This window comes from Acinonyx jubatus, chromosome B4 (genome assembly GCF_027475565.1).
Source record: "Acinonyx jubatus isolate Ajub_Pintada_27869175 chromosome B4, VMU_Ajub_asm_v1.0, whole genome shotgun sequence".
Lineage (NCBI taxonomy): Eukaryota > Metazoa > Chordata > Mammalia > Carnivora > Felidae > Acinonyx > Acinonyx jubatus.
In genome coordinates, this window is record NC_069387.1 from 13,187,865 (window position 1) to 13,213,809 (window position 25,945).

General features: G+C 43.4%; 1 protein-coding gene across 1 annotated transcript in view; it reads right to left on the reverse strand.

Moving 5' to 3' along the window:
* Nucleotides 1-262: 262 nt before the first annotated feature.
* Nucleotides 263-25,945, reverse strand: part of FAM107B (family with sequence similarity 107 member B) — a 136,224-nt gene continuing 110,541 nt past the window's right edge. Inside the window, exons 2-4 of the mRNA XM_015067761.3 lie at nucleotides 12,447-12,630; nucleotides 4,041-4,191; nucleotides 263-3,062 (exon numbers count right to left, since the gene is read on the reverse strand). Coding sequence (XP_014923247.2) covers nucleotides 2,946-3,062; nucleotides 4,041-4,191; nucleotides 12,447-12,630 — 452 coding nt within the window. The 3' untranslated portion in view covers nucleotides 263-2,945. The remainder of the gene's footprint in view (nucleotides 3,063-4,040; nucleotides 4,192-12,446; nucleotides 12,631-25,945) is intronic.

The window sequence follows — 25,945 nt, forward strand, 5'->3', positions numbered from 1 at the left end:
CAGCTAGCTGCTGCTAAAATACCACATATTTTATACAAAAAGTAGCATGATCCCTTACCATGAATTTGTTTGACACAATGAATTGTCAGCCAGACTGATGCAAGACAGAGGACATAACTGATGGGGGCGGCGGGGGGGGGGGGGTGTCAAAGAGGACAGTCACCAAAGGAAGACCCTAAAACCACCTTCTACTGAAGGTGAACACAGCAACCCCCCTTCGGTTCCAGATATCCACCTCCAACAGATCAGACAAACACAGCTGCGTGGTCCAAGCGCGTGGTGATTTTTATTAAGAATAACTTTGGTTCTAAGAATTCCACCCTCAGTTCTGTAATACTTTCCATTAAAAACAATTATACAAGAGCAAATACAAAAAATATTAAATTATGAAAACAAATCCATTAAGGCTCCCTTTATATATATTATATACACTCAAACAAGTCAAGATTTTTCAGAGTAGAAGAATAAAGTCAACTGTTGCAGCTTAGAAAGCAATACTACTTTACTACCAGGAGACTATAAAACACTGAACTATTTTAAGAAAACCAGAGTGGAAAAATGGAGCCATTTCTGTCAAAAAGTGGCTCAAAGCACAAAACTGCCCGGATGTTCAGGAGTCCTAGGGGTCTGGACCGCACAGTATTAACGTGTGGAGGGGAGACTGGCACCTTTTTAAACTCAGGCTTGTGAGCTGAGCTGAGCTGACGGCTTCAGGGAGCTTCTCGACCTGTACATCCCACTGTTTGGTCATAAGACATCACCTCACGCTATTTACAAGTCTTCTGGCCAGACCTTGTACTACTCGCTACACGTAACTGTGCAGACTGGTGAGTGAGACTGGGAGGGAGATGCTTTTGTCCTTTTTCTTCCCAGTGAAGAACGAATTCTAGGTAAGTTCTAGGAACAGAATCGGTCCTTCTGAAGGAGTCTGTTGGGGACCCTTGAGAATTCTATCGAGTGGCAGAATTACTTCAGAGACTCAGGACTTAAGATCCAACATCCAGTTAGGTGAAAGGCTATGAGCTAGTCCTGAATCTTCATCCTGCAAATCTCATCATTAGTCCATATACACAAAGACAGCACTCCAGTCAGCATGCAATCAGAAATGTACCTTCAAGAGGATCACGTGACATACCTTCTTCTCTCAAAAAGAAAGAGGATGGAAAAAAAAAAGTTACCATTCCATCCTTCAAAAGTAGACTATGACAGAGCAACATTTTATCTTCAGCATCTCACGTTTCGTTCAAATAATACCCACTGGTGAGAAATCACCCACTGCGGGTGTGGTCGACATGTCCTCTAACTGGCAGTATGTGCTGTCTCTGTGTTTACCTTCATCTTGTTCACATGAGGACTGAGTATGAGCCTGTCAACAATGAAAACTAAAGCATTCCCACAGAAAGCTAATTTCTACTATGCTTATTAGGATTAAAAGCTCGGGATCCAGTTTTCTATGAGCCTTTAAAGGAGGGGACCCTGCAATGTAGAAATTACTGGCTGAATCGTCTGGATGGAGAACATACTGAATCCACATGAATTCTTCCAGATCACCCCCAGTAAAATGTACCAGCGGTAATAAAACGTACTTTGCGTAAGGATTTCGCTGTTGTCTGCCTGGGACTCACTCACGATAGCAAGCTAGCTGGTGTGCGGAAGCTGGGCGGCCTCTCCCTTCACCTCAGCGTTTCCTGAGGTGCATACAGTGGTCATCACCGCTGACAGAGCAGCGAAAGAGTCTTTCTTCACCGGGAAAAAAAAACAAAAAACAAAAAACAAGGCAAAGCAGTATGTGATCCTTGATCCGAAATTTCCAAAACTGGGAATTCTAATGACATCCAAAATGTACAGATGCTATCAACCTTCCACCTAGGCCTCCTGGAGACTGATCTACGTTTGTTTCACATTAGAATACCCAGACAAGTCCTCCTTGCCTGGCTCCCAATGGGAGCTTCCCCCACACTGTTCTCAAAGATTTGGACCCTCTACGTTTGACACTGAAGTTGGGTTATATGGAACTAGTTTTTATACTCCAAAGGAGCGGAAGGATTATTTCATATAAAGGGACTAGGCTCGGCAAGAAATTCAAACACAAAACAAAACAAGATCCTAATAGTTATCAAAGCAAGAATTGGATTTATACAATGTGCCTTCTCTGAACTGGACTGTCACTATGGAGCATTCTAGTATCAGAGAACCAAAAGCAATTAAAATAAGATCAAGACGGACCTTTATGTGTTTTTTGTTTCCGTATGTTTTACATGTAACTTGTTTGCGCATTTTTAGGTATTTTTGTTTCCATGTTTTTAAACCTTCTCACCCTATTTCTGAATCTTAATGCCAACAAAGGTAACAGCTGTGCTCAACATTAACATCAACATTCTCAGGTGTCAACCTAACACGGGTGACAGTAGGACTACACAAGACAATTCTGGATTCTCAACAGAGAATTTACAAATATAAGATGTAACAGATCAATGCCTTTCTATGTGATCTAAATTATCTAGCAGATACCTAAAGGAAAAAACAAAACACGTTTTGTTTTTTTGTTTTAGATTTTAGAAGGAGAAAGGCTCTCTGCCCCACTAAACTTGGACTGAAAGAAAAACCAAGTAGTGCAATTGTGAAGAATTTATTCCAGTGTCCTCTTTCTTTTTTGCTGTTGTGGTTTTGTTTTTGTTTTTTTTTAAGTCTTTGAACACAGGTTCACTTATCCCAACTTAAGTGCTGGTCAACGTCCTTCATTTGGCGAATAGAAATCAACTGTCACAGGTCATTTATCCACCCAGATTGTAGGAAAACCAAAACCAAATCCTTTTTAAAGTAACAATTCTCTGCTGGCTGGGGTTCTCTCCAGGGGCTTCTGCCCTGAGCTTAAGTGCTGTGGAGACACCTGCACACGGCCTCCCCGTGTGGTGTGCTGGGCGCGCGGTCTCTGTGGCCCAGGCCTACGACTCCTGCGCTTGGGCCACTTCTTGGCCTGTTCTCCTGAGATTGCCTTTAACCTTCACAAACTCTGGGGTGTTTTCTTGTTCTTCTTGCAATTTCTGCTTCTCAAGTTCATGCTAAATGAAATTCAGAAACAGGAAAATTATTTACAAAATGAGAGGCTTTTCGAAACACCACTCCTCTTTCCAAAGTCCCTAACACCTTCATTTCCCAGTGGAGGAAATTCTCTCCCAGTCTCCACCTTAGGTGTATGTATGTACGGACATGTGCAGGCCCTGGGGTCGTCCTGCGAGGGAGCAGCAGCCCCCCCGGGTGGTACTACCAGCAAAACCAAAACCAAAAACCTAAAAATCAAGGCTATGGAAACAGGATCCCGAGACCAATGTGCAGTTGGTTGGTGAGGCTGAATCTCACTCAATTGCTTGAGCTCCCCAGTGCTCTGCTGTGAGTTCAGTGATATTCCCCAGTTTGGGCTTTGCCTCCTGAATCCTTGTCTTTACCTCATTTGAATGTATTTTATGTAGCCCATTAGCTGACATTCTGTCTCATAGTTTCCTTTTGTGAAATCAGCATTTACATCTGACATGTCTGGCAAATTCTGCTTGTTCCAACATTCTTATTTCTCAGGACAGAAGAGATAACTTTTGAGAGGAGTCAACCAGAGAAAGTCATATACTGCATGATCTCCCTTATTTGTGCAATCTAGAGAAACCAAAACTGTAAACGCAGAGAGTAAAATGGCGGCTAGCAGGGGCTGGGGAAACGGGAGAGATATTGGTTAAGGGTAGGAACTTGCAACCAGTAGAGAAGTAATACACAGCACAGCACAGTAATTACAGCCACCAAAACTACACTATGAACATAAACAAACAAAAGTACACTATGAACAGAAACATGCTAAGTGACTAGACCTTTAGTTCCCAACGCTGAAATGATAATTACGTGATGTGACAGGCGCTAGCTAACACTTCAGTGGCAAACACACCACAATATAAAAGCACCAAGTCAGCACGCAGTACACCTTAAACTCACATGATACTGAATGTCAGATGGATCTGAATAAAGGAAAAAGACAACTTTCATCTCACTCTCACCTGCTCCAGCTTCTGCTGCCGTTTTAATAGTTCTATTTCCAAGTCAGATTTCTTCTTTTGTGCTTCTTCTTCTTTCTGCTTTATTACTTGATCTCGTTTTCTCTTTTCCATTACCTTTTGCAGTTCTGGCTTATTCTGAGGGGCAAGACCCCTGCATAAATAAGTAAATAAATAACAAAATTAGAAAGTCTTAATCTTAAAAACAAAAACAAAAGAAAGTTTTAATCTAATGGGCACATCCTTCATCAACAGAAATTTACGGCGTCAGCCACAGAAAAGGGGTCTACTGAATTGGCAGCAACACTATGATGCCTACTAGCTGCTAGTCAGCACGGGTCGTGTCAGAAATTCACAAGCATGGAAGAAAGACAAGAACAACTTCCAAGAGTACTTCATTGGAGTAATGAACTTCCAATTCATTCAATAAAAATGGACTGAGCACCTACTGTGTGCCAGATACTAGGCTATGTAAAGGGTAGTGAGGATGGTTTGGAGGGGGGAAGGTCAGAATAGTAGGCTCATTCAATGGGTATTATGATCGCTTATGATGCTGATGGAGATGGAGAAGATGGAGACGAAGATGGTGGAGAAGACAGTGATGGAGAAGATGGAGATGACAGAGAAGAGGAGGACAGGAATGACACAAGATGAGGAAGGTGGAGATGGAGAAAACAGAGATGGAGATGATGGGGATGGAGATGACAGAGGAGAACAGAGATGATGGAGATAGATAGAGATGGTGAGGATGGAGATACCCAGAATATGAGGTGCCTCCACCTGAAGTTTTAGGGAAACCTTCCCAAGATGGAGCCCCCGATCCCACATACTAAATATAGCCTTGAATCGAGTGCCTGCATGGCTCAGTTGGTTACGCATCCGACCCTTGGTTTCACCTCAGGTCACGATCTCATGGTTCGTGAGATTGAGCCCTCCGTCGGGCTCTGTGCTGACAGCACGGAGTCTGCTTGGGATTCTCTCCCCCTCTCTCTCTCAAAATAAATATTAAATACACACACACACACACACACACACACACACACACACACATATTGCCTAGAGTTAGGCTAGCACAGAAATGTAAACAGCAAAGTGGCCCTGGACCCCTCTTCCAAAATTCTCAAATTTGTCGTAGGGCTCTTGTATACCAGAAGGCACATCTAAGATTTCATCACTGCTGGGGGGGGAGAGAATTCTGATCCCTTGACTCCTAGTGCTCCATACAGTAGAACTGCTTCAGATGTGTAGTTTACTACTGATGATGCACGGAAATCAGGCTTCAGGGAAATTTTACTTTTCTAAGAGATAAATCAGGCTGCCTTCTTTGCAGATGGGGAGAAACAAAAGCAAAACTTAGACCATTTCCTAGCAACCCTGCACCCAAAATGTTTGGGGTAAGTCAAGGACATTTCCTTAGGTGGAACTTCTATGTTTAACTGTCAGCTAGGACATTGCTGGTTTCTATTTTTCTACCATTTCCTTAAGATTTCTTCAGTCCAGGCTTTCCACGGTGCTGGCTCAGTCAGCCTATCTCCTTCTGTCTTCCTTCTCTCTTTAGCAAGTCTCCACTAGCTCTCAAGTAATCTCAACTTGATACTAACATTTACTAAGAGCATTTAAAATAAAAATGAAACAAACCACAGAACAGGAAGAACATCATCAATTTCAGGCAGCACAGGGTGGAAGTGATGGTGGGTGTATTCACTCTCACGCATCCACACACATGCACATTTGACCTGTCAGTGACCCAGGCTTTTCTGGGCAGCAGGAAGGGCCCTACTGAATCAACTCAGGACTGAGATGGGCCCATGCACCTTCCCACGCACCTTCTGGTCCTGCTGATGGTGACTGCTAGTCTGTAATTCAGGAATGTCTACCTTGGTGGTGGTTCTCTAAACTATTTCAATCAACCAGTGTGTCTGTCTCAGCATCTGGGAGTCATCTGAGTAACTGTTAAATCAAATAACAATTTCCCAAGTGTGGGCTCTGGCTGCAAGAAACTCGTCAACACACTCCTCTCAATGTCTTTCAAGTTCACACTGTTTCATCTGTAAACAAATCTTCAATATCACACTTCTTCATTTATCTAACTATAATTTTTTAAGATTCTGGCATCTCCCCTATCTCCATTTTTTTAATCACAAATGTTTCAAAGTTGTTTACAGAGTAAAGATCAGTATATGCCATCACTACAGATAAAGGATGCATAGTCAAAATAACATGTATCCTCACTTTCCCAATTTTCATTAGCAGAACTTTTAGTAAAAAAGAAGAATGAAAAACATTAAATTCAGCCAAAAAAAAAAAAAAAGAAGAAGAAACAAAGGAAAGGAGATGAGTTACTTCTGTGATTTAATTAGTGTGTTTTGCAGTTACTAAGATCTTATGATGGGGGCACCTGGGTGGCTCAGTCGGTTGAGCGTCCGACTGTTGGTTTCAGCGCAGGTCATGGTCTCACGGTTTTGTGGATTTGAGCCCCTCATCAGTCTCCTTGCTGACAGTGCGGAGCCTGCTTGGGGTTCTCTCTCTCCCTCTCTCTCTCTGCCCCTACCCGACTCATGCTATTTCTGTCTCTCTCAAAATAAATAAATTTAAAAATAAAGATTAAAAAAAAAAAAAGATCTTACGGTGTCGACAGAAGTATCGAGGAACTATTCTGGAAGTTAAATATGAAGTGTAATAAAAACTACTTATGGTACTTTGCTCACAATAAATGTAAGTGGCACCTGAGCATACAAAAATTTGTTTGTAAATAATCTGAGTAAAGACCCACTCAGTTCCATGACTATTAAAAAGCTTCAGTAGGATACCACAGACAGAATTAAGGGACTTAAATTTTAGGATTAAGAATTTAGCTATCTACATAATTTAAATTTCAAAAATTTTCCTTTCCCTTTATTTCACTGGCAAAATTAACCTCAATGGTTATTAAATTCTTCTGGATTATGCAAAGGATGCTCAACAACTTTGATGTATGAACACTAAGCTGGCATTCCGCTGCAGCCTATGAATGGGTTTAACTAACATCCAGTATTCATTTTCTAGTCAAAGACTTTACACAATGGAGACAGTAAGATAAAATATTTAGCCACAGAAAGCTCAGGGAAATGGTGCTTATCTGATAAATGTTCTGCACTTACAGCAGTCAAAAAGTCATGCAAATTTAGTTAATATTTTATCACAGAAGATCACTTCACTTTCTGTGGTGAATGGAAAGTCAAGCAGTGCCCATATGATTCTGAGTTGAAAACTGGATCAGCCTGTAGAGAGTGCCCAGAGACAAAAACAAGCCACTCCAAATGTCATGGACTACAGTGTCATTCTTTGCATGCTAACAGCTGATTTCTCTTTAATCACTTCTGACAGATACAATTAACAAGCACTTTCAATTCCTCTAAGATTGACAGGTGCTTAAGTCCTGATGGCTTTGAACCACTCAACACCTACAGTTATTTCTGGGTCTAGTTCCTGTGACTATAATGTGACAGAGGGCACCCAAGACAGTTTTTTAAATTCGTAAGTGCTCTTTGCAAAAACAAAACAAACAAAAAAAGGTAGGTAACATATACACCCATATATGTAAAAGTAAAAGCACACCTAAACTCCCTGTTAAGCAAATCTTGGGAGCACCACATACACTGTATTCTATGTGGTTAGAATTGTACAGAGTAGAGTCCTTGCCCCATGGACCATTTCCCATTCTTACACCCACAGATAACTAAGACTTTGGTCTGTTCTCTTCCATACTTTCTATGGCCTCCTCCTCATTCTTCTGAACATCTGCCTAAGATGTCATGGTACAGAAGTGCCATCATTTTCCCACTCCCCTGACAAACATTTAGGTTGTTTCCAATTGCTCCCTATTAAAAGCAATGCAGCAATGAACTTCCTTATACATGTATACCTGCCCTTTTATAGAACTATTTCTGTTGGCTAGATGCAAAAAAGTACAACTGCTGGCTGACCAGCACATTTTACGTTTCAGTGGGTATTTCCAAACTGCCCTCCTCCAAGAGAGGCTCCAACAATTTATCTTTCTACCCCTAGCGATGAAATGTACAGACGACTTTTGAAGGTACATTTCACATTTCACATAAACCACTGAATACATCAAGGGGCAGACTGGAAGGGTCTATATTCATTCACTCCACCCCCACCCCAGACACATAAAACCCATAAAGGTGAAATTCCCTCTCTCCTCACCTGGGAGAGCACGGAGCCAGAGGCAAGGGCTGGCTCAAACACTAATGGAACAGCTCCCCTCCCCACCCAGCCAAATATCTCCTGGCCTAATTTTTTTCTTAGGGTGGGAGGGGAGGGTTGCATTTGGATTTCAAGTCCTTGATCTTTAAATCTTGGAATCTTCTGGTTTGACCTGTCTTTATCTACATTTTTGGCTTGAGTCATTTCTACCTGCATGGATTCTAAATGCAAATACTCCTAACTCAACTTCCCATATTTTTTGCCACATGGTACAGCAACAAGTATCTACTGAGGAACTATCTGTCCAGCAAAGCATATAAAATGAACTAAAATCACAGGAAACGAAATTGCTGACTGGAAGGTACAAGCCAAAGAACCAATTTTAGAGATGTGTTTAGGTGATTGGATATTCTATATCTGTGGCCAAAAGTACTTTGTAGAGAAGACAGAATCTCTCTAAGTTATATAAGAAATATCCCTATATTTTTAAGACCTCTCAAGCACTTTTTTTTTCACATTTTTATGTTTGAGAGAGAGAGCCTGAGTGGGGGGGGGGGGCAAAGAGAGGCGAGCAGGGATGGGGGGACAGAGGATCTGAAGCGGGCTCTGCGCTTCAATCCCTACATTTTACAGCATCAAGACTGCTGTGGGGCTCAAACTCATGAACCGTGAGATCATGACCTGACTGAAGTCAGATGCTCAATCGACTGAGCCACCCAGGTGTCCCGAACACTCATCTTTCAACTACAAAAAGTAATTTCTTTTGAAATCTGCCGACTACAAAAAATAATGCCTCTTGAAATCTGCCCTTTAAGCCACTGGGAACACCTACAGAACCTGAGAAGCTGACCAAAGGTCTTCATAATCAGACCTAATGGCAGACTGTAACCAGATCAAAATTTAAAAACTCTTAATCTAAAACTGATCTAGGTCCAAAAGACGGTAAGTAGAGGAGAATTATATCCTTGACAGGGTGTAGGTTTCAGAGTATTTACGAGTATCTACGAGTATTTGTTTTCCTAAACAGTGAGTCTGCTTTTATCTTATGATCTCTAAAATGTAACCTGAAAAACTCTGTGAACCAAATGCTCCCGGGTTTTGAGCCAAATTTATGCCTAAGTAGAGCAAAGGTACAGGGCTCCATGGAATGCCTGCTTTGCGTTGATCTCATTTCTGTCTCCCTTTGTTTTCTCCACTTTTTTTTCTGAATGATACTATTACTCTATTTGGTTTATCTGTATGAATTGCTTTTTATTCTATGTTTATTCTCTGGGTTTTCTTGTATTTATATGTCAAATTAGGGTAACCCCAAGATAACACACACTGGGTTACTGGAAAGATCACTGGTTAAGATAAAATATGGGAAGGTCCTTTACAAATTGTAGAAAAGGAAGCAGACTTTCATTATGATTCAAGCCAAAAACCAAGTACAATTATCCTTTAACCAAATATATATATTATCCGTCTGAAACTTCCTATCATTTGGCACAAAAATTTCTTGATTTTCTAAATTTAGAAATTTTATTTCTAAATAAAAACCCCAGAGTCTCTAGTAAGTATATATGATAGAAGATGAATCAGAGAAGAAACTGCTTGAGACATTTTCACTCCACAAACCAACTGTACTTCTAATGTGAGGACCCCACCAAACTAAGATCTTATGTTCAAAAACCTGAAAACATAGGATGAGATACATGCATTGGATTTTGAAACCCACCTTCCTGCCTTTTCGGTTTCTTTTCCCCCTCTTGATATACTTCAAAAGCCAGGCCACAGCCCTTCAGAGAAAAGGGGGAAGAAGCAATGGGAATTTTCAGAAGATGCTACATGGGAGGTGGAATATGGATGGGACTAACTGAACATTTATTTTTTAAATTTATTTATTTTTAATGTTTATTTTTGAGAGAGAGAGAGAGAGAGAGAGAGAGAGTGAGTGGGGGAGGAGGAGAGAGGGAGAGAGAGACAGAATCCAAAGCAGGTTCCAGGCTCTGAGCTGTCAGCACAGGGCTCAACTCAGGGCTGAAACTCATGAACCACAAGCTAGATCATGACCTGAACCGAAATCAGACGTTCACCCAACTGAGCCACCCAGGCCCCGAATTGAGCATTTGTTATACCCCAGTCATTTTAACAGGTATTCACACATGTTATTATTTAATTTTTTTTTTAAGTAGGCTCCATGCCAAGCATGGAGCCCATCGTGGGGCTTCAACTCACGATCCTAAGATCAAGACCTGAGCTAAGATCAAGAGTCGGACATTCAACCAACTGAGTCACCCAGGCGCCCTTATTTATTTTGTTTTTATTAGATGTTTTTATTTATTTTTGAGAGAGAGAGAGAGTGCATGAGCATGATCAGTGGAAGGGCAGAGAGAAAGAGAGACACAGGATCCAAAGCAGGCTCCAGGCTCTGAGCTGTGAGCACAGAGCTGGACACAGGGCTCAAACTCACAAACCATGAGATCAAGACCTGAGCTGAAGTGGGACACTCAACCAACTGAGCCACCCAGGTGCCCCATCCCCTATTTATTTTTTGTAAGAAGGATATTTTTATCCCCGATTTCATAGATGAAGAAATGTGTATCAGGAAGGGGGACCTTGTCCAAGGTCATAAAGGTAGGTCAAGTTAAATGGCAAACCAGGATTTAGATGATTTCCCTCTAACCTCAGAGCAACATCCTCTCTACACCATGGTACTTGAGGGAACACCAGCATTCTCCCAAATTACTTGAGCTGGGCCTGGCTAAAGAGTCAGCTGTGTAAACAAGGAAAAGAAATCATGGGCCAGAGAAAGTCGGACAGAAGGAAGGTCTATTTTCACAGAAAATGACTATTCTAGAAAATTTGGAACCAGATTCGATTGTACAAACCTATACGTTTTAGATATAACCCAGGGTACTAAGTACATTTTTGTGGAATAATTTGTAGGCTATAATTCAGAGAACAAGTCTGCCAATTTTGGTTTTACCTTTGCCTCTCTTCTGACTTGGAGCCTTTTCATAGATGCAATAGAAGAACAAAACCAAACCAAATAAAACAAAAACAGCTTGGGCCAGAATGTCTCTTACTAGAGATCAACCAAGTCCCCTCCTCCCACTTTACAGATAAGGCAACTGAGGACCAAGAGGTAAAAGATGATCAGAAAATCACTCAGTGGCAACAGCTACTCTTTTGGAGTACATTAAACTTTCGATCTTTGTACCAAAATGCAGGCATCATTTCCCAGGTAAGACTGCCTTCAAACTCTGTGGTCTATTTAGGAACGTACAGTTCTGCTTTGCTTTGGGCATGATACCAATTCTACATATTTTTTCTTTTATGTGACAAAGATGGTTAGAAGCTAAGCACTTACTCAAAAAGGATCACACGTGCATTCAGTTTAATCACCATGAATCTAACAGCGTACTGGGGCACGTGAATGACGCGTGGCAGGGGTGCACTAGGGAACGAGATCTGCCGCCAACATCTCTTCACACTTTTTTATTTTTATTTTTAAATTAGGCCTTCCTGCTAAAATAGGACCCGGCTGCTTAACTTGGTCCGTATATCCTTCAGTTCACTGGGTACCTACTAAGGCTGAGTAAAGAGTGGGGCAATGAATGACCCATAAGGTCCCACAGTTAAGATCAAAAGTTTCATTCTGAAGATCCAAGAAGAGCTCCAAAGGAAGCTTAAAGGCTCTTAAATAAAGTAAGTAATTCTGTGTCCTAATAAATGAAAATAATTTTGTATCCTTGGCTCTCCCGGTCAACCTGCCCCGCCCAGAATCACTTAAAAAGCAAACTATACCAACCCAACATCCAAATTTTTTATAGCACACATGGAGCAAACTGTCTACAAAGAAGATAAAAGGTAAATGTTTTCTCTCTTCCAAAAAAATAATAAATGCCCCAAATGTAAGGGGCAAATTCAGAATTTTTACAAATCTAACAAATAAGGTATTCCTCTTCAACTTAGGATACTCTTTTATCCGTAATCGATCCCCTCACATCCAAATTCTAAAGCAGGTGTCTATTTTCAAAGAGGACACAGTTCTGCAGAATGCAGAGTCATTCCAGCAGATGATGGGACTTTATGGGGGGGGAGGGGGTGCCCTGGCTCAAGGACACCAGAAGGAACAAGGCAGCCTTAAAAACCATCAGGAAAGGTAAACATCTCTGAAGCTGAAGTCCCCAAAGGAAAATTCTGCTCAAGAAACCACCGTACCTTTTTTGATTCATGAGAAGTTCCCTGTGAAGATCCTGATGGTTGCGGGATGTTTTGACAGGATTGACTAGTTTCTGAGGCCTAATTAGCTCCGGATTGTCATCTTCCACGTAGTCTGGCTCAGCCATGATGTTTCTCGGAATGAGATAGGCGTCCTTGAGGTCACTGTCCTCAGACGGGCCGTCTGAAAGAGAAAGGTGACACGGTCTCTGGTCTTTCCTGCTGAGGCGTGCCATCCCCCAGGACCCCACTTCACTGCTTCACTGAAAACTCCTCTGAAGCTTCGAGAAAGCAGGAGGCAGAGAAAAAGAGACACAACAATGGCCGTGGTTTTCCGGGTGACTAAAGCAAAGGGGACCCACGATCTGACTCTGGTCACTACTGCCCACACTTTAAGTTTCAGGTCACACAGGATGCTTCCTGCCAACATGTCAAAAGACCAACTTAACCCCATAACAAGCACCTGGACACCTGACCGGGATCCTTCATTGCTTCTTTCAGCCCCTCCCCCCACCCCCGCAATGAATGTGCACCAGTAATGGGCAGACCCGTGACACCCATCAATGTTGCGAGGCTTCTAGAGCACAGAGCACTGCTGCTGATGTTGCCACTGGCCGGGGTCTCCTCTCCCCTTACATGAGGACCCAGCTCACATTGTCCTCCGCTCCCTACTCAAACGTCACCTTCTCAGTGAGGTCTGACCTCTCCCTACCCTACTTAAACCGAACCCGGCCCCCAGTTCTTCCCTGCTGTCAGTCCTGTGAGTTGGCTTCTTGGTTACTGGCTCTCGAAAGCAAATGCTCCCGAGGGCGAGAATTTTGTCTTACCTACCCCCTCTCCAGCTGCCCTACAACAGTGCCAGAAAAAAAGGAAGTGACAAGAAGGGAAGACAAAGGGAGGATACTTCGCGGCAAGAACGTGTCTGTATAGGTTTTTGGCGGGGAGGGCAGGCAGTCACTGGAGCACAGCGCAACAACTCCATGGAATGCCTGGGCAGAGTCCCACGGCCTTTCTGGGCTCAGACTCCTGATCAATAAAGCAAAAGGAACAGAGGACGATCCCCAGGGTCCCTCCCCCCCCCCCCCACCACCACCCCGTGTTCAATTCTAGTCATTCATTCTATGATTTAAGTGTGTGTCCCCCCATAAGAGATGCTCAGGACACAGGTCTCCCCCACACACGCCCCTGTAGCTATGCAGGGGCAGTGTGTGGTGCACAGTGGGCAGTCCACGAACATTCATGATATTTAATGAGACAGAAGAACAAACTCAGCGAGGGCAAGAGCTGGGAGGAAGAAGGCTGGCTGGGCATCAGGCTGGAAGCTGATGGGTCCAGCCGGCAGGCACTCCATTGCTGTGGACCCCTAGGCACTTTTGGTGTTGACCTCAATCCTGCTCCCCTGCCCCCAAAACAAATCTGTCCAATATTTCAAGATAATTAACATGCCATTTCATGCTTCCCTGTCCCTGTATGATGACTTTATTTCCCAAACCAAAAATGAGATACAGAGTCTGACTATGGCACAGTATTTGACACTGGGCCTTCCCTCAAAGTCCAGAGAACATGCTTACTAATTCTCTGGCCAGTTTGACGCCTCTGGACGGAACAGCGACCACAGAACAGGCCAAGGTTGGGGGAAGACCCGGACGTGCATGGGCTCACACCCAAAACGGCCACCTTCCCCCACCTCTCCAGGGACACGGAGAGAACGATCCCCTCCACGCGTCCTGGCCCAGCAGTGGTGCAGATGTACTTCCACCATGACACAGAGGAGCCAGGGGTTTCTGCCTATTCTCCCCACGAGTCAGAACCGCTTCTTTTACGGCTCTAAATCCCCAGGCCCAGCAAAGTGCCTGGCCCGTGGCAGAAGCTGAATAAATGTTAACTGAATCAAATCTGGTCTAAACTAAAAAAGTGGAGAGGTCTTCCAGGGATAAGCTCCTCGACGGAAGACAAGTTCCATCTTTATTTCTGCCCATGACATCAACCCACCGAGCAAACATGAAGTAAAAGCACGTATATTCACACAAGAGGGTGGGATGAAGGGAGGAGAGAACACACGGTGTTGTTTCCATGGACTCTGGGCACAGGAGTGAAGGGGTAGGCAGTGGAAAAAATAAAGATGTGTTTTCAACTAAAAATTTTAAAACAAAAACAAAAACTGGATCCAGTTGCAGTCAGTCACAAGCAGGAGTTTTGCTCTCAAGGTCATGAAGATGCTTTCCCAGATCCTGAACTATTCCAAACCACTGGTGTGTTCTTCCACACCCAAGGGGAAAAGACGTTCCAAGCAGCAGTCAGCAATCACCCAGGGCCCGGACGTGACCATATGTGAGCCTAGCAACAACCCAACGAACAGAAGAACTAGAATCTTCACTTTGCAAACAATAAAACGGGGAAACAAAAAGTAACTTGTTCATGCTAATATTACTAGTAATGGGAAGCTCAAACTAAAATGAATGTCTCTGGTCTCAAACCTGTTCTCTCTACCAAATTTGCTATTTTTATAGCAAAATCTCTTGAAGATTAATGTGAAAATAAAGAGATTAAAAATCCAAAGAATAAATAAATCAGCTAAAATAGAAAAACTGTGGATGCACTATTTGTTTATATATTTTAGGTTTAACGGCATAACTGAGGCTCAGAATTACTGAACAGTGAGATGTGCGTAACAACTTACGCCAAATATTCCTTGAACGCTATTGACATGGATCCTTTAAATCAGAATGCCTGCAACCGCACTGACTGGAGAATTACAAACCTTGACCGTGGCGAGTCAGCAAGCCCATCACGGCCAGCCTGGCTTTAATACGCTGCCCCACACCAAAGTGTGCTCTTTGATATGTGAAAGGCACCATACACACCTCTGTGTGGCCCCAGAGGTCTTTCCATTCTCATTAATGAGCAGACAAGAAGGCCTACAGGATCCCATAAAAGGATCTGTTTCTCTGCTCCAAACCATGGATAATCTCCATGACACTGAATCAAAACAGGTCACAGCCTCCTAAGGTCAGTATTGAAAGGGCGGGCCTACGCCGGCCGACTCCATCTTGTTCTGTGTCCTTCACCTTGACCACACCTCCTCCCCTTGAGTAAACCCCCCCTCACCTGCCTAACAGGACTCGGACCCTTCCCCAGGACCCTTCCCCAGCCAATCGGCTGAGGCCATAGCCATTACCTCACCAACTGCCCCCAGGCCCCAATAAAACCTTTGTCCTTTTGAAACTCACTCTCTTTCCCTGGTATCTCACCGCTGCGTCGGTGCAGGTAGGGGACTGAGCTCGAGCTAGCTCGAATAAAGGCTCTTTGCTTTTGCATCGGACTCGGCTCCCTAGTGGTCTTTGGGGATCACGAATTCTGGGCATAACAGTCTATGTTCACATTCCTCACACTCCCTGGACAGGGTCAATAAATAGTAGTCAAATGAAGTAACTACCAGTAGAGGGAGCCCCTGAGCTGTCCAAAGTCCTAGCAACAAGTTGTGTGTGCAGTGCAGAAAGTGGAGTTGGGAGGGCAGGGTTTCCTCCCTGAGCATCAGGTAATCCTGAAGCCTGACAGACAAAGAGGATGAGACAGAACTGTCTGGAAGGAAAAGTACTTTGTGCATCGACATTATTACTACATGACACATTCTTCATGAAGAATAACACGAAGATATTTTTGTCATACTCCCCTGATCAAATAAACTGATTTGTATTTTTTTTAATTTCAATTCAATAAAGGAAAACTAGTGTTGGCTCAGTGTAGGAGAAATAAAACTGGCTTGAGATCCTGGATAAAACTTAACTTTCCTGACCCTCCGTTCTCCCATCTGTTCAAGTGAGTGTTGTAAGAATTGGTTGAAATGTAGATTTATTTAAGTACTCCATACAATCTCTGGCATGTCTATGGAAATTCAATAAATAGAAGCTATTATTAGATAAACTGTGTGACCAACACCACTAACACAGTTTATTGAGAGGTCTAAGAAACCTTACATACAAAACTCCACCTCTTTAGGCCTTGGTTTCTTTAAAAACATAGGAGTTCAACTAAATGACCCAAAGCCCTTCTCACTGGTAACATCCAGTAATTCTAAGACCCATTCATGCTACAAACATTAAGAACCTTCCAAAAAGGGGCACCTGGGTGGCTCAGTGGGTTGGGCATCTGACTTTGGCTCGGGTCATGATCTCATGATTCGTGAGTTTAAGCCCGGCTTTGGGCTCTGAGCTGACAGCACGGAGCCTGGAGCCTGCTGCAGATTCTCTGGCTCCCTCTCTCTCTCTGGCCCTTCTCCACTTGCATGTTCTCTCTCAAAAATAAATAAATGACCATTTAAAAAAAAAAACCTTCTGAAAAGTGTAAAAAGGTCTATCCCACCTTCAAGGTGCTACATGGAGCTGTGAATGGCTTAGCCAGAGGGCAGGGTAGAGCAAGACATAGGCCCCAATAGCAAGGTCCTTTTATGCCACTCAGAGACCAAGGCAGCACTGAAATACCGTAACAAGTTGAGTAACAGAGAACTGCATTTTAGACTGACCCTAATACTAAATACATCTTAGAGATTTGAAAGCAAACCTAAAAACTCTGCCTTGGACCAGAAGACGGTGGCATCATCTGGTACCCAAAGGCATTCGACAAGAACCCAGAAGACCCCCAAGGCCACAAGCCCAAACACGGTGCACTGAAAAATACCACCTGATGAGAATTCTGCTTTAACTTCTGGAAATCCACAAACAGAAGTCATTATTAAACTCTACTATCCCAGGAGACAAGAAAATACCAACATTAGAGATGGATTTTGAGTCCTGGCTTTGTTGTCCCGATCAAAAAGGTTCACTCTGGGCCCACTTCATGCCTATTCGCAGGCATTCTGTGTTGACTGCTTTCCAGAGGTAAATAACCATTCCCACAGAAACACGTCACAAGTGGATTAATAAAAAATATTTATTGCATCTGAATTTCCTCCTCACACCGTTTTTGGAGTCAGCAGTTTTATCTGCTTTTCTACATCAGAAAGATAAAATTTAAAACCTGATCCCATGAGATTTAAAAACCACATTTAGAAATTATGCTAAATTTCATGTTTACCTTAATATTTAAAATCATATTCTACCTAGAAGCACTAATAATTGAAGCCTTTTTGAAAACAACACCTGCAACATGGCAATGTATGCAGGTATACTGTAGGCTACAGGTGTCCTGTGACCAATCAAAGTGAAACAAGTAAACTTCTGAATTGCTACAACTACTTCCGGCAAGTTAGAAGTAATTCCAAAGCACTCTTGAGGAGCAATTGTTTCCCAGGCTGACTCTAAGAGATTCTAGCAACCCTCTAACAATACTCTGAAAGAGCCCGATCACTTAAGATAGCCCGATCACTTAAGATAGCCCGATCACTTAAGATAGCAGGCAGGCCAGCCCCAGGCCTAGGTCACCTGGCAATGGAAAGCCTGCCCTCAGTACCCACTAATCCCAGGAGGGAGGCAGGCTGTAAAGAGGAAGCTGAGAGAGCGGTGAGTAGTTAAGACAAGAACTGTTCCCCAACAGCCAAGGGTTGCAACGACAAACTCCTGACCTGCCTGGAACCTACAAATTCATCAGGGACAGTGACACCATCTGGCACCTGAAGGCATTAGACAAGAGCCCAGGGGACCTCTGTGGCCACAAACCTAAACTAAGGCTTAGAAATGGCGCCCAACCAGAGCGGTCTGCACACAGAAATGTCACTTTTTCACCTCTGCCTGGCCCCATGACTGCCGCCACTTCAAACTCTCGATAAAGTGGCTGCAAATACTCTGCTGTACAAACGCCAAATGGTGACGCCCTTGGGAAAATACCAAACTCATTTTCTCATCAGTTTTTTCATCCCCTAAAAATGTATTTTTATAAAAAAGGCACATATTTTATATTTAGAACATGGGAAAGGAGGCAAGAAACATGGGGAAGACGGAACCCAGGCCATTATCAAAGCTAAGCTGGTCTGGCTGAGGCGAGACCAACCAGAAGGTGGCGACGGCTCCACAAATAACTAGATGTCCGTCTTCCTAACAACCACCAGGAGAGCAGGGAGGCCTCACCCCTGACCCCCAACACTGTTAAAAGTGCAGAGATATGCCACGAAAGCAATCCACTCTGGGGTCCCTATGGATCTCCCCTAGAAGGTGTACATTAAGCTTCTCCCCATCATTTAATTCTGGATGAGGCCCTATGAGGTAGGAGTTATTATTCCCTATGGTCTACAAAGGAGGCTCAGACAGCTTCAAGAACATGGGTTCCAGATCGTACTGACTGGGTCTAAATTCTAGATTTCTCATTTACTGTGTCTTTGGGCAGGTTACCTCACCAGTTAAAGAAAAAAAAAAAAAACAAGAATGGCAGATTATCTCGTACGGTTGTTAGGAAGGGTAAATGAGAAACGTATACCAAATACAGTGACTAGAAATCATAAATCTTCAGCAGATGTCATCTGATATTAGCGCCATCACTGACAATATATAACAATGAGTAATAATAACATTGTTATTCCTGCACTGGGTCACACAGTTACTACAGGACAGGACTAGGATTTGAACTTGGGTCTGCCTGATTCCAAAGGGATGCTCTTTGAGCAGTCCATTCTTCTGGATTGGGATAATGGGAAGGAAGACTTAAGTTTCGCTTTTAACAGGATGATGATCTCCACCTCTTGAAAAGATTTTAGAAGCCTTTTAACATCACAGCTTTACAACCCCAAACAGAAGACATCTTGCAGAAAACTGCATTCAAGTGAGGAAAGAAGTCAGGAAAGACACATGTTCTTTCAAACACAAAGGTTTTTCGAAGAATGTTCGCAGCAGTGCTATACTTAATAGCTCCACACAGGAAGTGATCCAAATGTCCATTATCAGGAGGATGGATAAACAAACTGGGCGCACTGATACACTGGAATACTACTCAGCAATGGGAATGAATGGACGACAAGGTTGAATCTCACAAATGTAACTCTGAGCAAAAGAAGCCAGACACAAGAGTCCATACTTCATTATTCCACATACATAATGTCCAAAAACAGGCAAAACCAATCTTTGGTGTTAGATATCAGGATAAAGGATATCTTGGGAGTGGGCTGGGAGTGAAGGGAATACGACTTTCAGAGTGCTGATAATGTTCTGTTTCCTGATATAGGTTCTGGTTATACAGGTTTGTCCACTTGGAAAATGCACCACTCACTACACCTTTACGGCCTATGTCCTTCTCTGTTTATACATCACACCACGTTAAATACTGTACATATCAAATAGCTATTAAAATTACTATCCAAGAGATTATTTGGTTGCTGCTATGTTATTAGAATTTTGTCATTTCACCCATTTTAAACCTTGTTCAATCCTTGAGAAATAATACAGTATAATGGAAAAGAAAACCAGGCTTGAAGACCACCCATCCTGGATTAGAATCCTGGTTACATCATCTACCAGTTATGTGATTTTTGTTACTTAACCTGGGTCTTGATCTCCTCAACTGTGAATCAGAGCTCACATACCTACATTTGCAGAGCAGTTGTAAGCATTAAAAGAAAACTTCTGGAAAACATCCACCACACACAGTACCTGCCCCTGCGGCATATGCTCAATAAATTAGACAGCTCAATAGTTCCAACACATTAATTCATTAATCTACCTCTTCATTAACTAATGTTCTATTTAAGTGAAAATGGATGGCCATATGCCACAGGTATACTAGCTGAGACAAAATTTAATGGATAAACCCAATCTTGGTCTCTGCTCATCTTCTCGATTTGGACTCATGTGACAGAGAGGGATGTGGGAGGGGGGCAGATTGGAGGGGGTGATGAAGATCCCTGATAGACAAGGCCAAAGCACAGAGTGGAGCCTGCAGCTTGAGCCTGCCAATGCCTTGAAAATCTTGATAATTTCCCAATTACTACGCTTCAGTCTTACCTGCAGAACTGGATGGCCATTTCTCTCCAACTTCTCAGTAACCTGTTGCAAATAACTATTCTGAGCATGGAGCAATTATATGAATATAAGGGATCTCCAAAAACATAACATTTCCTAACTTGGCCCAATATAGAGTTTAAGTCTTCAAACATCAAGACAACTTTACTTATGTTCACAATTTGCTTAACCTCCCGTGGCCCTTCAGGTAAGACTTGAATCCTGCACATTCCCTCCCTCTACCTTGAGGGCAGATTCTAGAATTCCCTGCTGCCCTCTGGTACTACCCTAATTGTGTGAGGAGTGAATGGTGGGAGGGAGAAATCTCCTCAGCCCCGGCCAACAGAAGCATTCATCTGAAAGAAAAGAGAGTGGCAACCGGGTGACCGGCATCACCATCGTGGGCAATGACACGCAGCACAGCTGCACGACGGCAGCCCACACCACAGGGCATGTCACCACTTGTCAGGCTTCTGGGCTCCGCATGTCCCAGCATGCTTAGTCCTCTCTGAAGCCCCCAAAAGCACAGAATGGTTTCTCAACCAAACAAGCACAAGAAGATGGTGAGGCTCAAGCTCTCATCCAGAGATATTTCAAACTGAGATGGGGTGTCACCTTCTGGGCTGCTATCAAGAGGGTGGACTGTGCCAGGGGGTCGGTCAGACGTTCTTTCAGATAGGAGGTCCTATGCTCCGACCCTCAGGTCTGTCCACAAGGACAGTGATCCATGAGGCAGCCAAGCACAAAAAGCTACCAGTGGATCACTAACAGATCACAGAAAACAAATTCCGTGCACTGTGTTCCTATTTGCATAGCAGCCAGTGCACACGGTTCTCCTCAGGCCTCCTGGCTCCTCACCCACTCCATGGAATTCAAAGCTGTTGTCCATGTCCTCCTCGATGTGAAAGCCAGCCCTTGGACGACCCTCCCCTGACCCTCCCTACCTGTCTGCCCAAGCGTCCTCTTCCCTCCCACTCTCTCAGTGCCCATTGTTCTACAGAACAGGTCCCTAGCTCTATACTCTTGGCTCTGGTGACCCAACATGCCCTTGGCCTTTCTGCTATATGAGCCATTTCTGAAGGGTATACGAAGATTCTTCCTTTCTTCCCAAGCTCCAGGTCAAAAGTTTCAACTGCCAACTGGATACTTCACATCTGAAGCAAACATGTGTCAAGTTGAGCTCAACCTCGCTGGCTGGTTTAATAAGTGCCCCCTTTGGGCCAGATAAGAATAGAACACTAAACAGGACAGAGCCAACCCCTTATATTCTGGCGGAAATCCTCCCTGGCAAATTGGGAGTCGAAATTTTTGTTTTCAATAGCAACAGAGAGGACACCACACACACCTGTCTCCCACTGTCAGAAATAATCCTGTGGCTGTCCCTTAACTTCCTAACTTCACCATAGGCCAGCCAGTTTTCAAACCGACGTTATCTCTGAAATGTCCTATACCTCAGCCTTGATAGGGAATCAACCAGTCAGTGTTTCTTTCTCATAATAAACGTCTTTGAGACCATCACCCACTGCCCCTGCTATAGTCCTAGTTCACGCTTTCCTCCCCTCGTCTCCGAATCAAGCAGCTGGCCCTTCACCGGCCTCCACTCCTCCCGATCACTCTTCCCACTGCACCCCAGCCAAATCCGATGCACTATTTCATCAGATCAAGAACCGCCAGGCCAAATATCACTGCCACATCAGGATAAAGTCTTAACTTTCCACCTAGTTCCCAAGGTTCCCTACAATCTGGCCCTCAATCACCCTTGCAAATTTGTGGCTCCTCTCCAACACAAAGCCTCTACTCTGGCAAACCAGTCCACACAAAACCTGCACACATTCCCATCTCCACCTCTGTTCCTCATTTCCTCTCAGGTAAAATTCCCTCCTCAAGACCAATGAAAAGTCCTTGCAAAGACCCAGCTCAAAGCTTGCCTCGCCAAAAATCTTCCCACTGCCACTTCTCAGGAGCACCGATGTGCTCTCGTCTGCACCGACGTGGGCAATTCTGCTCGCTGACCCCTTACCCCACGAATCTGACACTTACCATGAATTAATTTTTCCTATGTATCAATGTTGTCTCCTTCAAGAACAGATGAGTGTCCTTTGGCAGGGAAGAGACCTTTGACTGACTTAAATCATCCCCATAGCTCTAGCACAGTGCCTCAAACATAAGCCACAGGAAGGAGAGTCAGACACACAGGGACTACATGATGCAAAAGAACCAGAAGAAAGCTGGGGCCGCTAACTCCTTGTGACTTTGGCTGTGGACCATGCAGGCAACAGATCTGTGTTTACTCCCTATTGTGTGCCCAGCACCATGCCTGTGTCACCCATGGCCACTCCATAAAAGTGGACTGAATGATGGGGGAAAACACCGAAGGGTGACAGTATCCAAATTAAGTAGCTCCTTTCCCGAAGCTTTTCCTGACTCCTCATGAGAATTCCCTCTCTTCTGGCCCAACAGGACACTGTTCCTACTTCTCTGAGGCTACTTACGTCTACTTCTATTAAAACTGTATTTGAAGTTTTCTTCCCCTCACATTAAGCTCACAAAGGGGAAACCTGACTTTTACTTATTTCTCATCTTCAGAAACATCTCTGTGTGCTTTCCATATATCGTTCAACTAAAATCGGCCAGATGATATGCAACAAGTACAGAGCTCAGATTTACAAAAAAGGGGCAAAAACAGAGGGTGGAGGGGAGGCCAACCCTTACTTTAAACAAATTCTCTGTCCTCATCCTATGTTGAAGGAGCACAGAATGAGTTAGAGTGAAGTCTCTTCTCTCAATAAAGATCAGTACAGGGAACCAAATGTCCAGCAGACATTTTCCTAACCCAGAAGATTATCCTCCCTCTTGAACAAGATGACCCAATAAAATGCTCACTAAAAGCCCACGACATCAAATGCTGTGTGTAAAAAATGAGTCTTTTGCCACAGAAAGCTAACTCAAATCGTTGTCTGGTGAGAAATAAATATTAATACATCGGCTTGCATAAATATTCCCAAAAAGCAATTAGTACTTCATTAATATGCAGCCCATTAATCTGCACAAACCTCTAAGCAACTGAAATGCTGTCCAATTAACAGATTTCTTTAATAATTAATTACCTTAAAGTCATTGGCCTTAAAATTGCCTTAGACAGATAAATTACACTTATCAAGTAACATTTGATACATGACCATTAAGTGACTCAGAGCTTCTGTCTCTCCTACATAAAGCAGCTTGATGAGATCTGAAGTTCAAGGGCCCTGCTTTTACCAGAGAAGACTCCTCTGTGGTCTAACAGTGTCACCCAGTGGTAGAAGGCACAGCTTGTGTTCACAGCAGCTGTTGTTTTTAAAAAGAAGCATTTGACACATGTGTTTACTAAAGGGGAAAAAAGAAAACCACTGTTTTGAATTGCACAAAGAAAACTAGTTATGTGTAAATCCTGGAAAACATGGAACTGGTACAGAGAGCTACCCTACAGCCAAGGTTACTTTGAAGCCCTCAGGGACCATACAACACTGTTCAGATCTGAAGAGAGGCACAAGTGAAGTTCCCTGACTCCGGGGCAGTGCACGTTTGACTCTAAATCAGTTCAGTCCTGGGGCTGAGCAACAGGACCGCAGTCACCAACCCCCACCCCGCCATCTGCTTTATTGTCTACCCTTCAGCCACTTCAGTTCTCAAAAACAGATCTTCCAGAACAAGGAAAGAATAACCAGCCAATTCTGTTCCAAGGCTGACTATCTGATTTTAAATACGTATGAGGTGAAGTTTAATTGAAAATAATAAATTATTTAACTTCCTTATCTGTAAAAAGAGAAGGCTGGACCAGATGACCCTTGAGATCCCTTACTAGTTCTAACATTCTGATAATACGGAAGAGTTCGGCTTATCGGTTGCTCTAAACCACAGGAGCTTAGAGCCAAGAGCTGCAGAGGTTGGACCCATCATTACAGCCAGATGGACATGAGATATTCCTCACGTACCCCACTTTGGCCTCCACTCTGGCTCACCCTTGTTCCTCAGAACCATGCACTTCACCACATGCAATCCACAGCGAGTAGGTTTTCTGCTAGTGATACTGAATTTCCCCGGATGCAGCCACCTTCACCCCAAGTGCGCCTATAAGAGTCTCAACTGCCTGGCCCAGGGCTAGAGAGGTCCACATAGGAATGGAGCATGGGCCAGACTTTATTAGACCAAAACTCCAAATCGGGGGGGGGGGGGGAGCTCTGAAATATCACAGTGAAGAAAGAGACCTATACCATACAGGATAAATAAAAATGAAAAACTATTCCTCTTTGCATAAAGTCTCCTGTATCAAGTACGTATTGTACCATAAATGAATAAATTCAAGTCTGACCCCTAAAAACAACAGTGGAATCATGCCACAGTTGACCTTACTCCCCCTACCAGCTAGTTTCTCTTAACACGTCTTTGTCTTCTCTATAAATCCATAGATAATTCTTCTTGCTTATTCCCACCAAATTCCAAATACCTGTGACTTTTATAAAGTTATTAACAGCTTTTTCTCCTCATTCCCCTACATTTAGAAAACCAGCATCTACTCTCATGGACCACTTGTAAGAAGATAAACTTGTGCTGCTGAAGAAGCAGCCTTTCTGAAGAATTTGTTGGCAGTCTGTGGCAAAAGGCTTTAACACAAAGACACCCTGGAACCTGATAATTTCACTTCTAGAAATTTACTCCAAGATAATAATCAGAGATGTAGACAAGAATGTATAAGAATATTTATCTATGATCTATGATAGCAAAACAAACAAACAAACAAACCTTGAAACCACCTGGGACACCTGAATGGTTCAGTTGGTTAAGCATCTGACTCTTGATTTCAGCTCAGGTCATGATCTCTCAGTTGGTGAGATTAAAGCCCCTCGGGGTGCCTGGGTGGCACAGTCGGTTAAGCGTCCGACTTCAGCCAGGTCACAATCTCGCGGTCCATGAGTTCGAGCCCCGCGTCGGGCTCTGGGCTGATGGCTCAGAGCCTGGAGCCTGTTTCCGATTCTGTGTCTCCCTCTCTCTCTGCCCCTCCCCCGTTCATGCTCTGTCTCTCTCTGTCCCAAAAATAAATAAAAAAGTTGAAAAAAAAATTAAAAAAAAAAAAAAAAAGCCCCTCATCGGGCTCAGAGCCCACTTGAGATTCTCTCCCTCCCTCTCTCTCTGTCCCTCCCCCCACTCACTCGTGCTGTCTCTCGCTCTCTCTCAAAATAAAGAAATCAACTTAAAAATGAAACTACTTAAATATCTAATAATGGGATAATGGACTTAATGGACTTAAACATCGTATTTTTAGAATACACAATAAAATTGGAAATATTCACAATATATCAAATAGGAAAAAAATATCAGGCTCCAAAACAGTATGCCCCCTCTTTTCTAGTATGCCTGTCTGCGTGTACAAGAGCTACTCAAAGTGTAGTGCAAGGATCAGATGTATCAGCACCACCAGGGAACTTGCTAAATGCAAATGCCCAGCCTTTGAGAGACTAAATCAGGACAGCTGCAGGCAGGCCCAGCAGTCTATGCTTTCCTGCTCACTATGTGCCACACAACCTTTGGGGTAAGATA